Source organism: Pezoporus flaviventris, unplaced genomic scaffold (assembly GCF_033815535.1).
Source record: "Pezoporus flaviventris isolate CSIRO_AGI_PZ_B2104156 unplaced genomic scaffold, CSIRO_AGI_Pfla_v1 ptg000070l, whole genome shotgun sequence".
Classification (NCBI taxonomy): Eukaryota; Metazoa; Chordata; class Aves; order Psittaciformes; family Psittacidae; genus Pezoporus; species Pezoporus flaviventris.
In genome coordinates, this window is record NW_026892618.1 from 8042447 (window position 1) to 8058567 (window position 16121).

Here is a 16121-nt window from a genome sequence, read left to right on the forward strand (position 1 = left end):
TAGATCTGCCTCACTGGTGCAAGGATGAGATAAAAAGGAAGAATTTACACTCACACAATCATATAGATGAAATAAAAAGCATTGGCAGGGAAAAAAAAAACATTTCCCAGGTCATACATTCCTAAATGTAATTGAAGAATGAGCTGATCTACAGTTCTTCTCTAAAAATCTGATTAGAATTTTGTTTCAAATTGCAAAGTTAGGTGATGAATGGGAACCTTCTTGCCCAACTAGAAGTTATTGCCCTTTGGAAACTCTACATGTGGCACAAGGCGATAAAGTTTTGATGTACTAGTGAGAGAAGTCGAAGATTTTTGTGAAACTCTTAATGCACTTGAATATATATTTGTTAGTTTCCTCCATGTAGCAAACTACACAGAGTTCTCCATCTCCACTGGTTCCAGTTGGCCTAATTTATATTACTGTGTAACAGCCCAGGCACTAAGGAGTACTTTAGAGCAATGTCTAGGTATTTGTACATCTAAAGAAATTTCTCTCTGACTGCTTCAAAGCCTGCTAAATATATGCTGTATTTTTAACTTTGAAAATATTAAATTTGTAACAGCATAACAAGACTTTATTTTTTTTTTTTTTACTTTCTATTATAGTGACACAAAATGTGTGTTGTCTTTTCTGATAAAATTAAATATGTACTATAATTCTTTAAGCTCCTCTATTCCTTTAATAACACAGTGATTAACCTTTTAACTAAGCATTTACATAACACCAGAAAAATTTAAGTAAAGCCTAACAGCTGCATACTGACAGTGGAAGGAAACAGGGTATCAGAAGAGCTTGCATCGAGGCTTTGGAACTAGAAATTCTTCAGTAAACACGCAAAATTCACAGAAATGCATGATCTACCAGCCTAAATTCTGCCACATTGTTATTTTGTGAAGATTTTAAATTTTGAACATACAAGGAAATTATCAGGTGAATTCATCCTGTACTGAAGTAGAGAAAATGGGGAAAATAATAAAGAGGACTCATAACTGAGTGAAAATGTGATTCAGAAAACCGCCAAATACATGGTTCAATGACTCCATGTATACAAAAGCATTTAGGGATGAGATCAAAGGACAGAGATTGTGCTGCATTTTGAATTGCATTCTGGAAAGAGCCTTATGATCATAACACTGGAAGAACTGAATAATTCACAGGAAACATCCACCGGAATAGCAGTTTTCACCTACAGCTGAGCAAATGTGAAAAGGAAATAATCCTGTTTAGGTATAGGATGTTGTAGAAAGACTTTGTGAAGAAGGCGCCATGTAGACGCTGATGGGCAGTTTGGCTTTCCTAATGAGAGTGGAGGGAGGTAGATTTCAGCATTCATTAAAAGAGGAGAGGCGTGACATCAGGATCTCCAGAGCTACTTTTTGGAAAGAGCATCACTGTAATGTCTACTACATCTTGAATTGCTTCAATTCTTTCTACCTTGTGGGCACCCCAGCCGGCCACACTACATCAGAAACCTGCAAAGATTGCAATCTGAAGACTGCAAGTCACTTCCCTTCAGATACGCAGGTCTGTCCAACTTTTACAGTTATATTTTAAGACTTCTTGGCATAAACAAGAAGACACAGGAACCACAGCCCAGGGTTGGCCCTACACCTGAGAGCTATCAACCTTTCCCATCTCCAGTTTAGGACCTGCTAGTACTTGTTCCTAAGAAAATGAACTATATGTTTGCAGTAATGAGATGTAGCACAGTAGTTGTTCTTAAGCAATTTTGTAATGCGGCATTAGCCTGAGAGCTAGCCGCACCGTGTGGCTAATGGGCTGCTCTACCTCCTGAAGATGAGAGCCACGGTCAGTCATTCTTAGACAGCTGGAGGAAGTACAGCTCTGCACCACAGTCACTCTCTTTCCTTCAAGTGACAATTTCCAGAGAGATTTAGGTGAGGAACTTTATATTATGTACTACACTCCTGCAGACATGTTCCACAGGAAAGAAGCGTAAATACTCTCTGCAACCATGATTACACTCCTATTACAGTGTTACACCCATGCCTTACTTGCCTTCAGTGACTTCATCCTTCATCTGAGTTACAAATGTAATAACTTGCATGATCAACCCAGCCAGCACAGCTTAACAACTTTCAACCCTTAGCTAAGGAATTTTAAAGTGGTACGTACCAAACTACAAACTTCTTGCAGCTCAGCAAACAAGTCTCTGCCTACATAATCCTAATGTTGCTACTGTTGCTGTTGTTAAGGCTCAAAGCTTACTGAGGCCTTTTAAATCCAGTGTATGGCTGAGCATCTGGAGTGGGCAGCACAAACAGGGTAGGGCAGCGAATGACTGTCCCTGTAGACTCAGCTTCCTGGAATGTTGCACACCCCTCCCTGTACTCTTCGTTAAGGGTTGGGGCATCTGTTGTGGCCTCCCTTCATCCTTGCCATGGCATGTCATTTGGATGTTGAAAATCTATAGTCCAAAACCTGCACATGTCCATAGTTAGGAGGTATTGGGAAGGATGCTTTTCCTGGGAAAGCAGAAAAAAAAAACCACCCAGCAAAAATGCAGGGAAACCCTTCCCAGAATGGCTGATGTGGAAAAAATATGTTCTTTGTTGTCTAATGTACGGTAGTTTACCAGATTAACACATTTTTGTTTTTCTCAAACGCAGGCAAATAAAAGGTGCTCACTGTCAGTCAGGTATCAAGGAACAAAATTATTTATGCCTTAAAGTACTTTGGTTTTCTAAAACTAATCTAAGACACTTGGCAAACTCTCTTCTGAACCACCCTGGCATGCTTTGAACACAAGTCATCAACCAGCGATTTAGGACAAACTGTCCATGAAAGGCAAGCAACATTAACAGAAGCTCCATTAGCCATGGCTTCCCAAAGAAAAAAACTGTTTCCTCCTGAATTGCCAGTGTCTCTCTTTCACCTGCATTTAATAGTGAATTCCACCCAGAAAAGGTGCCACCACGCTGTCCTTTCAGAGCATCCTCTGTCAGCACTGAAGCCTGGCTCCTCAGACCTGTGAGCAACTCACACAGAGTGATGCTGAGCAGTTCATTCTTCCTCCCCACAGCACCCAGCACTTCTGTGTTTTCTGCCCTCCACTCTTTCCGATTGGTGTGGCAGTGCTCCCTGTGACTGCCAGTAAAAGTGAGGAAGCAACATGGCCTATGTATAAGTCCCCTCCCACTCCAGCCAGAACTATTTTTGGTATTTATGGAGGGATAAGTGCTTTTTGGCGCGTAGTGCATACACAGCTGGTCTCCAGTCCACCATCTCCATGGCTGGTGACACCCAGCTGCTGATGTGACAGACTTCCAGGTACATTTGGGTTGGCAGGCACCCCTTTTTGGCACACAGACAGGGATAGTGGCACCCAGACAGAGTAGCCTGGACTTCTGCCATCACTGAAAGCCAAAGCACTGTGTCACACACCAGGTTAAGATGCTCTCCTTAAGTGATGCTGCCTTACTGGTTTTGCTGAGAGGTGTGGGGCTCAAGCAGCTGCTGGCTCCAGATAGGGCTGTTTGTGCCATCTTTCTAGAGCAGGAGTATAACAAGGTAATACTTGTATGCCAGCAATATAGGCTGGCTGTCTTCACACAGAAGGGAGCAAAAAGGTTTTGGAAAGTTGTTCAGTGTGTAAGAGTGCTATGCCATAGCTTACGTTTTTTTACAGCGCATGATTTGTGGCTGGCAGTCCATGAAATGGTGGCAGAGCACTGCTGTCCTGTGCTAGGATGTCATCCAGACTGCCAGGGGCACTGGAAGGGCCAGCTGGTGCCCAGACATGCCCACAATATACAAATGAGGCCAGACACTCGGCACTCCTGCTGTCAGACAGTTAGGAAGTCAGAAATCTGGCTTTACAGGCTCATGTGAGTACGTGTGCACAGTGTGGGCACATTCAAGAAGGATATATTTCACCTAGTTTGCCTGCAACTTGCCATGTATAATCTGGTCCCAGAAAGAAGGCTTCCCTTCCATAAGTGTATTAATTCTAAATCTTGGTCTTCCTGACACTTTTTGTTTGTTTGTTTGTTTTGGACACTGAAAATACACTTAAGTTTTAGTTGACGCATGCATGAAATGAGTAGAATAACAAGTTTATCTTTGTGTGCTATTTGAGGTTAGTAGTTTATAACATCTAGCATTTAATTGTGTGGTTAACAAGACTAGCACGCAAGGCCAGCAACTAGCATACAAGGCCAGCAGTGAGCAGCTAGCAGCAAGGATCAGCCTATGTCCAGAGGTACAGATATAGAGGTAGTAAGTAAAGAGAAACCAGCTGTGGGTTAAGGTTTATCCAAACTGCAATAGGAGATACCTATAAGAAAGGAAACTTAAGAGCCCAAATTACCCAAAGCTGTTGAGAAAAGGGCCTTCTGATCAATAAGGTAAATATTTGAGCAATTATGATACTAACTGTCCAGATCTAATGCATATTCATTTACACAAACATCTTCCTGGAGTGGTGGTGGGAAGAAAATAAAGAAAAAATCAATCAAAACCTTAGTATATGTAAAGGTGTAATCAGTGCTTGGTTTACTAATTCTTTAGAAGAAAATAGTCCTTTCGATGCTAGAATATATGGGAAGGCTTCTGTGGGTGACTCTTGTCACCAATCACTAGATGGGGGCAGGAATTTTTGTCTCCGTTTGACACAAATGAAAAGGTTCTTACACTTGAAAACTGGTTATAGGTTAGTTTTGTTGTTTGTTTTTTTTGTTGTTGTTGGCTTTTTTTGTTTGTTTGGTTTTGTTTTTGTTTTTGTATTCATTTTACAGGATGTGCTTATTCTCCTAACATGGTGAATTGTCTTAGCTCTGTGGTTCTTGGAGTTTTGTGGGTCTTTTTTTGTAACCTTCTTCTCTGTAAGGTAGACGGGTCACTTCATTATGGTCTCTTCAATGTTGAAGGAGACACAAACTGTATTGGGCTAGTACTGGGGGGATGCAAGCTGTAAGTCTGGGAGAGAACAAAGTACAGAGTGTAGAAGAAGAACTTGTTTCTGCAGTTCAGAATATCAGCATGGCTCCAGAATGGGGGAAAATGAATGAGTGAAAGGAATGGAACAGACTTGAGGCTGTGCTGCATTTTGAATTGCATTCTGGAAAGAGCCTTACGCTCATAACACTGGAAGAACTGAATAATTCACAGGAAACTTCCACCTGAGCCAATACCCCATCTGTGACAGAGGCCAGTAAAAAAAAAAATGAAAAATGTTAAGAGCGATAAGTGATACCAAAATGACCCCTTAGTTCCTAGTGATTTGTAGGCCAAGGACTCACTAAGTCAGAGGGCATGTCTTTGAATTAAGGAGCTTTAAATTTTTTTTTTTTTTTTTTTTTCTGGACAAAATGCATCTAATTTTTCATGCTTTAGGGTATGGCTTTAGCACAACAAATTATGAAAGGTTGAGGAATAGGAACAGTGGGAATGGTAGATGGACAAATGGCTGATGGACATGTATACTACACGGAGTGTATCTCTTTCATAGAGGAGAATGACATTTATATACAGTTAATTTCCTCTGTGCGTGTGTGTGTGTACGTGTACAAAATGGTGCTGGAAAACATGCTTTCTATGGTGTAGATGAAGTAGGACAAAGTGGAAGCCAGCAAAGAGAGTGAACTTTCCTGCAGCTGAAGAGAGGTGAAGAAATTATAGCAGGGAATGACAAGTCATTAAAAAAAAAAAAAAATAACCAAAAAGAAATCAGGTGCCCTCAGGGCCAGGCAGGGGCATTTCTATATAAAAAAATCTGAGCTGAATAATGCTGGGGAAGAATTACCTCACCATTTTATTTTCAGATCACATCAGTCACACAGACCTTCCCTCCTGGAGTCGCTGTAACTGAGGCAGAAGCAAATGCCAATGTCAGAGAGACAAAGGATTGTCAAAGTTCACAAAAATCTCCCAGAGTCCTTCATCTTGAAGGTCTCTCCTCTGTATCTGTGTGGATAATGACATGTGTTCAGCCATGATGAGCACAGGCAAATGCTCTATATTTGAATTATGCTAATCTCATAGCCCCAGTAGGACCTGAGCTATGAAAGGCTAGACTGCAAGAATAGCCAGCAGATGAGCCATTTTGGGAGTCATAAAGTCGTACCAAAATAGCAAAGAGAAATGTTGTCACTGGCAAAAGAAAAAAAACACATTACATGAATGAAAAAGTATCTGTCCACTCAGAATTCCATCAGGCCTTTGAAAACACGAACATAGCTGATGTAGGCATTTTTGCTGTGCGTTTGGCATACATGACAAATTTAGACCCGGTTAGTAGGACTGATCTAAATAGATACATGCTGCTTTCTAAATGTGACCAGGATGTCTGGGACTTACTATGAAGCAACTCCACAGGCACAGGGGAGAAAATGGAGTGCTTTCTCGGCTTCTATAATGAAAAAGATCTTTGTGGACCTATTACTCTGAGTCAGGCATAGCCAGCTTTATTTCTGGTCTGAAGTAAAGACATAGACACGTTTTTCCTTATGCTTCAATGCATATAACACAACCATAAGGCCACGGGGGTGACCTGTCAGTTCTTAAATTTAGCAGCCGGTTCTCAATATTACCATCGAGCACTTCTGATGTGACCTTAGAACTAACGAGAGATGGTCAACATGACCTTCAGAACGGTCCGCGGAGGAATCAAGGCCGTCCGGTACAAGATCACTGACGCTCTCGGCCCCTCAGAGAGGGAAGGTCTGTGCGCCCTCGCTCCGCCTTGGGAGGGAAGATGCCGGGAAACGGCGCTTCAGGGCCTCCGGGGGTTGAGGGATGGCGAATGGGGCGGAGGCAGAGGCGGGGACCGGCGCGGCAAAGCCGGCCGGGGCCCGGGGGAGGTTCCCGAAAGGGGCGAAGGGCGAAAGCCCCGCCCCTCGGCGCGCACGCAGGGGGAGCAGGCCCTGCCCCCGTCAGCCGTGCCCGCCCCTGTTTCCAATCAGGTCGGATCTCAGCGTATAAAGCGCCCGGCGCGCCCAGCTTGTATCGTTGAGTTAGTAGGCACCTAAAGCAGCGCGATGTCCGGTCGAGGCAAGGGCGGGAAGGGGCTCGGCAAAGGTGGCGCTAAGCGGCATCGCAAGGTGTTGCGCGACAACATCCAGGGCATCACTAAGCCGGCCATCCGGCGCCTGGCTCGGCGTGGCGGCGTGAAGCGCATCTCGGGGCTCATCTACGAAGAGACTCGCGGTGTGTTGAAGGTCTTTCTGGAGAACGTGATCCGCGATGCTGTCACCTACACGGAGCACGCCAAGAGAAAGACGGTGACCGCCATGGACGTGGTCTATGCTCTGAAACGCCAGGGGCGCACTCTTTACGGCTTCGGCGGTTAAAACTTTCCGCTCCCGTGTACATTTTGAGAACCCAAAGGCTCTTTTAAGAGCCACCCAGTTTGTCTTTTGAAAGAGCTGTGTCGCCGTATGTCGGTTTTCGTTTGTACCCTTTTTTGCTCGTTCCCGATGTTTTGTTTTTTTTTTGGCGGTGCTGTAACCCGTTTGGTTTAACCGTTCTCTCGACTTTGTGTACAGCGCTCTGCGGCAGCGCTGCTCTCTGCTTCTGTTTGCTTTCGACTTCGCTTCCGCCGCATTTGTAGGAGCGTGCTCGGGGCGCTCTGCCGTGCAAGGCAAGCGCTGTGGTGGTTTGTGGCTTCTCGAAGCACTTTGCCGGTGCCAGAGCGTCCTGGAGGCTGCTGGGGCCTGAAGGATAAGCCGGCTGCCTTTCAGCAGCACCTTCGCTTTGAGCAAAAGCAGGCCGAGGCGATCGTCCGCATTCTCTGATGAAATAAAAAAGGGGTGAAAGCCGTCTCTTAACTCGCTAAGGTCTTCAGTACTCGCCAGCGGTAGCCCCTTTGCTTCCTCCTGCCCGCTCGCGCCTGAATGGGGTGTGACGGCGCCGAATTCGCTTCAGCCGGCGGGTGCGGAAGGGGGCTCCGCGCGCCTGTGCTGGGGGAGGTGTATGTCTGTGCGGTGGAGGCCTGGTGGTACCTGTAGCCGGGCCGCATCTCTGGCGGGGAGCAGGTTATACACGCTCAATCTCGTGATAAGCCCGCATGGGCCACAGTTGGCTCCGGGCAACTCCACGCTCGGTTGAACTCGTGTTCCGCGGGCGCTCGCCCCACCAGCACCATCGCACAAGCGGAAGGGTTGCAAAGCGCTCACCCGCCAGACGGGGTGATGGGCGGGGCACACAAAGGAAAATACATTTCCTTCCCCAGCCGTGCCTCAGCACTCGGGGATAACTGTGCCGGGCGCCTGCAGAAGGGAGAGGTTGGTCTCCCCCGCTATCGCCCCGACCCTCCCACAAAAAACGTGGGGATTCCACTCCCTGCCGCCTACTTAACAGCCTTTCAAGCTCTTTCTCGAGGCTGTGGGTGGCTCTGAAAAGAGCCTTTGGGGTTCGCTTCGGTGGGCAGGAAATATATCTGCACACGACTTTTACTTGCTCTTGGCCTTATGGCTCTCAGTCTTCTTGGGCAGCAGCACGGCCTGGATGTTGGGCAGCACGCCACCCTGCGCGATCGTCACCTTGCCCAGCAGCTTGTTGAGCTCCTCGTCGTTGCGGATGGCGAGCTGCAGGTGCCGCGGGATGATGCGAGTCTTCTTGTTGTCGCGCGCCGCGTTGCCCGCCAGCTCCAGGATCTCGGCCGTCAGGTACTCCAGCACGGCTGCCAAGTACACCGGGGCGCCGGCGCCCACCCGCTCCGCGTAATTGCCCTTGCGCAACAAGCGGTGGACGCGGCCCACGGGGAACTGCAGTCCGGCCCGCGACGAGCGTGACTTGGCCTTGGCACGCGCCTTCCCGCCCTGCTTCCCACGCCCGGACATCTTCGCTTCTACGTCTGCCGGTCGATACCAAGCACCCACTACGAGCGCAAAATTAAGGCAGGCAAAGTACCTGCGCCCTGACGCCAGCCCTTATATCGCTTCCCTTTGCGCGGCCGGAGGCTCCCGATAGGCCGATCCGCCTCCTCGCACAATACGCACCCAATAGCGCAGCGAATCTCATCCCGACCAATCGCGAGGGGCGCAGGCGCCCAAGGATGGGGCGGGAAGGGGCGGGCTTCCGCAGGCGGCTCCGCTCGGGCGCAACGGTCGCTCCCGCCGCCTCCGCTTGCATCCGCGGGGACTGCGCAGCCCGTATTTCCTGCGGTTCTCTCCTCCTTTGTTTAAATGCTTTGAATCAGGACGGCAAAGCGTGGGTTGGAGGGGACAGAGGAGGAGGGAAGAGACAATGTGGCTGTGTCGGTGAGCGGGAGTGAAGAGGGCAGAATGCTTTCCTTCCCGCCCCCGGTTCATGCTGGGCTTTTACCAGCAGTATGGTTGTGCTCCTTATCAACACTGGTTCAGCCCGGGAATTTTCCGAGTTACAAAAAATATGCACGCTTTCTTGCACCGTAAAAGTACCACAGCTCATTCCTCTCTAGCCGTACCTGGCCCGCCCCTGCAAATGCACAAGAGGGGACACAGCCTGAACACAGACCCTACACTCACTGAGTGAAAATATGTATGAGTATGAATAGCATCACAGAAATGGTGCCTGGGCTGGGCGGTAACTGCCTAGAAGCGGGAACTTTAAAACTTCAACCCTCCAATAAAAGGCTGCACTTCCCCGCCCGCCAATCAGAGAGGCGCACCAGTGCTATATATACCTCTCCGGAAAACATCCTTACGGAGGTTCTGCGGTTCGTTGGCCGAGTTGCCTGCTGTGAGTAATGGCGCGTACGAAGCAAACTGCTCGTAAATCGACAGGCGGGAAGGCGCCCCGCAAGCAGTTGGCCACTAAAGCGGCCCGCAAGAGCGCGCCAGCCACGGGCGGCGTGAAGAAGCCGCACCGGTACCGTCCCGGCACGGTGGCGCTGCGCGAGATCCGGCGCTACCAGAAGTCAACGGAGCTGCTGATCCGCAAGCTGCCCTTCCAGCGCCTGGTGCGCGAGATCGCGCAGGACTTCAAGACCGACCTGCGCTTCCAGAGCTCGGCCGTGATGGCGCTGCAGGAGGCGAGCGAGGCTTATCTGGTGGGGCTCTTCGAGGACACCAACCTGTGTGCCATCCACGCCAAGCGCGTCACCATCATGCCCAAGGACATCCAGCTGGCGCGGCGCATCCGCGGCGAGCGCGCCTAGACGTGTTTACAACTTTGCCATCTGAGAAAATATTTTAAACAACACAAAGGCTCTTTTAAGAGCCACTCCATAACCAATGGGAGAGCCGTAACACTTAAACTTTTTGTATTTAAACATTAGCTAAATATTACTAAAATAATTTTAACATCGAAATGTAGACGAGGGAACTGAACTTGTAGTTAATTTCCATCGTAATTTAGAAATCGCGTTCACGTAATTGTCCACCGTGAAGAGCTAATTTTGGTAAGGAAACGCAAGGGGATGAGTTGCCCTGCTTTTCTAAACCGAAGAAGCGTGCACAGTTCTTGAACGTGGTAAAGTTCGCTCTTAGACAAGTATATAAATCAGGCTGTAGCTGACGTTTTATCACCAGGCACTAACGGAAAATTCGGAGCTGAACCAGTGTTGATAAGGAGCACAACCATACTGCTGGTAAAAGCCCAGCATGAACCGGGGGCGGGAAGGAAAGCATTCTGCCCTCTTCACTCCCGCTCACCGACACAGCCACATTGTCTCTTCCCTCCTCCTCTGTCCCCTCCAACCCACGCTTTGCCGTCCTGATTCAAAGCATTTAAACAAAGGAGGAGAGAACCGCAGGAAATACGGGCTGCGCAGTCCCCGCGGATGCAAGCGGAGGCGGCGGGAGCGACCGTTGCGCCCGAGCGGAGCCGCCTGCGGAAGCCCGCCCCTTCCCGCCCCATCCTTGGGCGCCTGCGCCCCTCGCGATTGGTCGGGATGAGATTCGCTGCGCTATTGGGTGCGTATTGTGCGAGGAGGCGGATCGGCCTATCGGGAGCCTCCGGCCGCGCAAAGGGAAGCGATATAAGGGCTGGCGTCAGGGCGCAGGTACTTTGCCTGCCTTAATTTTGCGCTCGTAGTGGGTGCTTGGTATCGACCGGCAGACGTAGAAGCGAAGATGTCCGGGCGTGGGAAGCAGGGCGGGAAGGCGCGTGCCAAGGCCAAGTCACGCTCGTCGCGGGCCGGACTGCAGTTCCCCGTGGGCCGCGTCCACCGCTTGTTGCGCAAGGGCAATTACGCGGAGCGGGTGGGCGCCGGCGCCCCGGTGTACTTGGCAGCCGTGCTGGAGTACCTGACGGCCGAGATCCTGGAGCTGGCGGGCAACGCGGCGCGCGACAACAAGAAGACTCGCATCATCCCGCGGCACCTGCAGCTCGCCATCCGCAACGACGAGGAGCTCAACAAGCTGCTGGGCAAGGTGACGATCGCGCAGGGTGGCGTGCTGCCCAACATCCAGGCCGTGCTGCTGCCCAAGAAGACTGAGAGCCATAAGGCCAAGAGCAAGTAAAAGTCGTGTGCAGATATATTTCCTGCCCACCGAAGCGAACCCCAAAGGCTCTTTTCAGAGCCACCCACAGCCTCGAGAAAGAGCTTGAAAGGCTGTTAAGTAGGCGGCAGGGAGTGGAATCCCCACGTTTTTTGTGGGAGGGTCGGGGCGATAGCGGGGGAGACCAACCTCTCCCTTCTGCAGGCGCCCGGCACAGTTATCCCCGAGTGCTGAGGCACGGCTGGGGAAGGAAATGTATTTTCCTTTGTGTGCCCCGCCCATCACCCCGTCTGGCGGGTGAGCGCTTTGCAACCCTTCCGCTTGTGCGATGGTGCTGGTGGGGCGAGCGCCCGCGGAACACGAGTTCAACCGAGCGTGGAGTTGCCCGGAGCCAACTGTGGCCCATGCGGGCTTATCACGAGATTGAGCGTGTATAACCTGCTCCCCGCCAGAGATGCGGCCCGGCTACAGGTACCACCAGGCCTCCACCGCACAGACATACACCTCCCCCAGCACAGGCGCGCGGAGCCCCCTTCCGCACCCGCCGGCTGAAGCGAATTCGGCGCCGTCACACCCCATTCAGGCGCGAGCGGGCAGGAGGAAGCAAAGGGGCTACCGCTGGCGAGTACTGAAGACCTTAGCGAGTTAAGAGACGGCTTTCACCCCTTTTTTATTTCATCAGAGAATGCGGACGATCGCCTCGGCCTGCTTTTGCTCAAAGCGAAGGTGCTGCTGAAAGGCAGCCGGCTTATCCTTCAGGCCCCAGCAGCCTCCAGGACGCTCTGGCACCGGCAAAGTGCTTCGAGAAGCCACAAACCACCACAGCGCTTGCCTTGCACGGCAGAGCGCCCCGAGCACGCTCCTACAAATGCGGCGGAAGCGAAGTCGAAAGCAAACAGAAGCAGAGAGCAGCGCTGCCGCAGAGCGCTGTACACAAAGTCGAGAGAACGGTTAAACCAAACGGGTTACAGCACCGCCAAAAAAAAAACAAAAACATCGGGAACGAGCAAAAAAGGGTACAAACGAAAACCGACATACGGCGACACAGCTCTTTCAAAAGACAAACTGGGTGGCTCTTAAAAGAGCCTTTGGGTTCTCAAAATGTACACGGGAGCGGAAAGTTTTAACCGCCGAAGCCGTAAAGAGTGCGCCCCTGGCGTTTCAGAGCATAGACCACGTCCATGGCGGTCACCGTCTTTCTCTTGGCGTGCTCCGTGTAGGTGACAGCATCGCGGATCACGTTCTCCAGAAAGACCTTCAACACACCGCGAGTCTCTTCGTAGATGAGCCCCGAGATGCGCTTCACGCCGCCACGCCGAGCCAGGCGCCGGATGGCCGGCTTAGTGATGCCCTGGATGTTGTCGCGCAACACCTTGCGATGCCGCTTAGCGCCACCTTTGCCGAGCCCCTTCCCGCCCTTGCCTCGACCGGACATCGCGCTGCTTTAGGTGCCTACTAACTCAACGATACAAGCTGGGCGCGCCGGGCGCTTTATACGCTGAGATCCGACCTGATTGGAAACAGGGGCGGGGCACGGCTGACGGGGGCAGGGCCTGCTCCCCCCTGCGTGCGCGCCGAGGGGCGGGGCTTTCGCCCTTCGCCCCTTTCGGGAACCTCCCCCGGGCCCCGGCCGGCTTTGCCGCGCCGGTCCCCGCCTCTGCCTCCGCCCCATTCGCCATCCCTCAACCCCCGGAGGCCCTGAAGCGCCGTTTCCCGGCATCTTCCCTCCCAAGGCGGAGCGAGGGCGCACAGACCTTCCCTCTCTGAGGGGCCGAGAGCGTCAGTGATCTTGTACCGGACGGCCTTGATTCCTCCGCGGACCGTTTCTGAAGGTCATGTTGACCATCTCTCGTTAGTTCTAAGGTCACATCAGAAGTGCTCGATGGTAATATTGAGAACCGGCTGCTAAATTTAAGAACTGACAGGTCACCCCCGTGGCCTTATGGTTGTGTTATATGCATTGAAGCATAAGGAAAAACGTGTCTATGTCTTTACTTCAGACCAGAAATAAAGCTGGCTATGCCTGACTCAGAGTAATAGGTCCACAAAGATCTTTTTCATTATAGAAGCCGAGAAAGCACTCCATTTTCTCCCCTGTGCCTGTGGAGTTGCTTCATAGTAAGTCCCAGACATCCTGGTCACATTTAGAAAGCAGCATGTATCTATTTAGATCAGTCCTACTAACCGGGTCTAAATTTGTCATGTATGCCAAACGCACAGCAAAAATGCCTACATCAGCTATGTTCGTGTTTTCAAAGGCCTGATGGGAATTCTGAGTGGACAGATACTTTTTCATTCATGTAATGTGTTTTTTTTCTTTTGCCAGTGACAACATTTCTCTTTGCTATTTTGGTACGACTTTATGACTCCCAAAATGGCTCATCTGCTGGCTATTCTTGCAGTCTAGCCTTTCATAGCTCAGGTCCTACTGGGGCTATGAGATTAGCATAATTCAAATATAGAGCATTTGCCTGTGCTCATCATGGCTGAACACATGTCATTATCCACACAGATACAGAGGAGAGACCTTCAAGATGAAGGACTCTGGGAGATTTTTGTGAACTTTGACAATCCTTTGTCTCTCTGACATTGGCATTTGCTTCTGCCTCAGTTACAGCGACTCCAGGAGGGAAGGTCTGTGTGACTGATGTGATCTGAAAATAAAATGGTGAGGTAATTCTTCCCCAGCATTATTCAGCTCAGATTTTTTTATATAGAAATGCCCCTGCCTGGCCCTGAGGGCACCTGATTTCTTTTTGGTTATTTTTTTTTTTTTTTAATGACTTGTCATTCCCTGCTATAATTTCTTCACCTCTCTTCAGCTGCAGGAAAGTTCACTCTCTTTGCTGGCTTCCACTTTGTCCTACTTCATCTACACCATAGAAAGCATGTTTTCCAGCACCATTTTGTACACGTACACACACACACGCACAGAGGAAATTAACTGTATATAAATGTCATTCTCCTCTATGAAAGAGATACACTCCGTGTAGTATACATGTCCATCAGCCATTTGTCCATCTACCATTCCCACTGTTCCTATTCCTCAACCTTTCATAATTTGTTGTGCTAAAGCCATACCCTAAAGCATGAAAAATTAGATGCATTTTGTCCAGAAAAAAAAAAAAAAAAAAAAATTTAAAGCTCCTTAATTCAAAGACATGCCCTCTGACTTAGTGAGTCCTTGGCCTACAAATCACTAGGAACTAAGGGGTCATTTTGGTATCACTTATCGCTCTTAACATTTTTCATTTTTTTTTTTACTGGCCTCTGTCACAGATGGGGTATTGGCTCAGGTGGAAGTTTCCTGTGAATTATTCAGTTCTTCCAGTGTTATGAGCGTAAGGCTCTTTCCAGAATGCAATTCAAAATGCAGCACAGCCTCAAGTCTGTTCCATTCCTTTCACTCATTCATTTTCCCCCATTCTGGAGCCATGCTGATATTCTGAACTGCAGAAACAAGTTCTTCTTCTACACTCTGTACTTTGTTCTCTCCCAGACTTACAGCTTGCATCCCCCCAGTACTAGCCCAATACAGTTTGTGTCTCCTTCAACATTGAAGAGACCATAATGAAGTGACCCGTCTACCTTACAGAGAAGAAGGTTACAAAAAAAGACCCACAAAACTCCAAGAACCACAGAGCTAAGACAATTCACCATGTTAGGAGAATAAGCACATCCTGTAAAATGAATACAAAAACAAAAACAAAACCAAACAAACAAAAAAAAGCCAACAACAACAAAAAAAAACAAACAACAAAACTAACCTATAACCAGTTTTCAAGTGTAAGAACCTTTTCATTTGTGTCAAACGGAGACAAAAATTCCTGCCCCCATCTAGTGATTGGTGACAAGAGTCACCCACAGAAGCCTTCCCATATATTCTAGCATCGAAAGGACTATTTTCTTCTAAAGAATTAGTAAACCAAGCACTGATTACACCTTTACATATACTAAGGTTTTGATTGATTTTTTCTTTATTTTCTTCCCACCACCACTCCAGGAAGATGTTTGTGTAAATGAATATGCATTAGATCTGGACAGTTAGTATCATAATTGCTCAAATATTTACCTTATTGATCAGAAGGCCCTTTTCTCAACAGCTTTGGGTAATTTGGGCTCTTAAGTTTCCTTTCTTATAGGTATCTCCTATTGCAGTTTGGATAAACCTTAACCCACAGCTGGTTTCTCTTTACTTACTACCTCTATATCTGTACCTCTGGACATAGGCTGATCCTTGCTGCTAGCTGCTCACTGCTGGCCTTGTATGCTAGTTGCTGGCCTTGCGTGCTAGTCTTGTTAACCACACAATTAAATGCTAGATGTTATAAACTACTAACCTCAAATAGCACACAAAGATAAACTTGTTATTCTACTCATTTCATGCATGCGTCAACTAAAACTTAAGTGTATTTTCAGTGTCCAAAACAAACAAACAAACAAAAAGTGTCAGGAAGACCAAGATTTAGAATTAATACACTTATGGAAGGGAAGCCTTCTTTCTGGGACCAGATTATACATGGCAAGTTGCAGGCAAACTAGGTGAAATATATCCTTCTTGAATGTGCCCACACTGTGCACACGTACTCACATGAGCCTGTAAAGCCAGATTTCTGACTTCCTAACTGTCTGACAGCAGGAGTGCCGAGTGTCTGGCCCTCATTTGTATATTGTGGGCATGTCTGGGCACCAGCTGGCCCTTCCAGTGCCCCTGGCAGTCTGGATGACATCCTA

General features: G+C 48.8%; 5 protein-coding genes across 5 annotated transcripts; 3 read left to right on the forward strand and 2 right to left on the reverse strand.

Annotated features, from left to right (window-relative positions):
- The first annotated feature begins 6986 nt into the window (after positions 1–6986).
- On the forward strand, positions 6987–7400 carry LOC133279026 (histone H4). The gene has a single exon (XM_061472366.1). It carries the CDS (start codon positions 7002–7004, stop codon positions 7311–7313), a length of 312 nt encoding a protein of 103 aa, XP_061328350.1. The 5' UTR covers positions 6987–7001; the 3' UTR covers positions 7314–7400.
- Positions 7401–8295: 895 nt separating this feature from the next.
- Positions 8296–8833, reverse strand: LOC133279012 (histone H2A type 2-C). Its single transcript, XM_061472352.1, has one exon. It carries the CDS (start codon positions 8802–8804, stop codon positions 8415–8417), a length of 390 nt encoding a protein of 129 aa, XP_061328336.1. The 5' UTR covers positions 8805–8833; the 3' UTR covers positions 8296–8414.
- Positions 8834–9681: 848 nt separating this feature from the next.
- On the forward strand, positions 9682–10172 carry LOC133279010 (histone H3). Its single transcript, XM_061472349.1, has one exon. The coding sequence runs from the start codon at positions 9692–9694 to the stop codon at positions 10100–10102; it is 411 nt and encodes a 136-aa protein (XP_061328333.1). The 5' UTR covers positions 9682–9691; the 3' UTR covers positions 10103–10172.
- Positions 10173–10989: 817 nt separating this feature from the next.
- Positions 10990–11529, forward strand: LOC133279005 (histone H2A type 2-C). Its single transcript, XM_061472344.1, has one exon. It carries the CDS (start codon positions 11019–11021, stop codon positions 11406–11408), a length of 390 nt encoding a protein of 129 aa, XP_061328328.1. The 5' UTR covers positions 10990–11018; the 3' UTR covers positions 11409–11529.
- An 894-nt stretch (positions 11530–12423) lies between these two features.
- LOC133279024 (histone H4) lies at positions 12424–12837 on the reverse strand. The gene has a single exon (XM_061472365.1). It carries the CDS (start codon positions 12820–12822, stop codon positions 12511–12513), a length of 312 nt encoding a protein of 103 aa, XP_061328349.1. The 5' UTR covers positions 12823–12837; the 3' UTR covers positions 12424–12510.
- Between the last annotated feature and the right edge of the window lie 3284 nt (positions 12838–16121).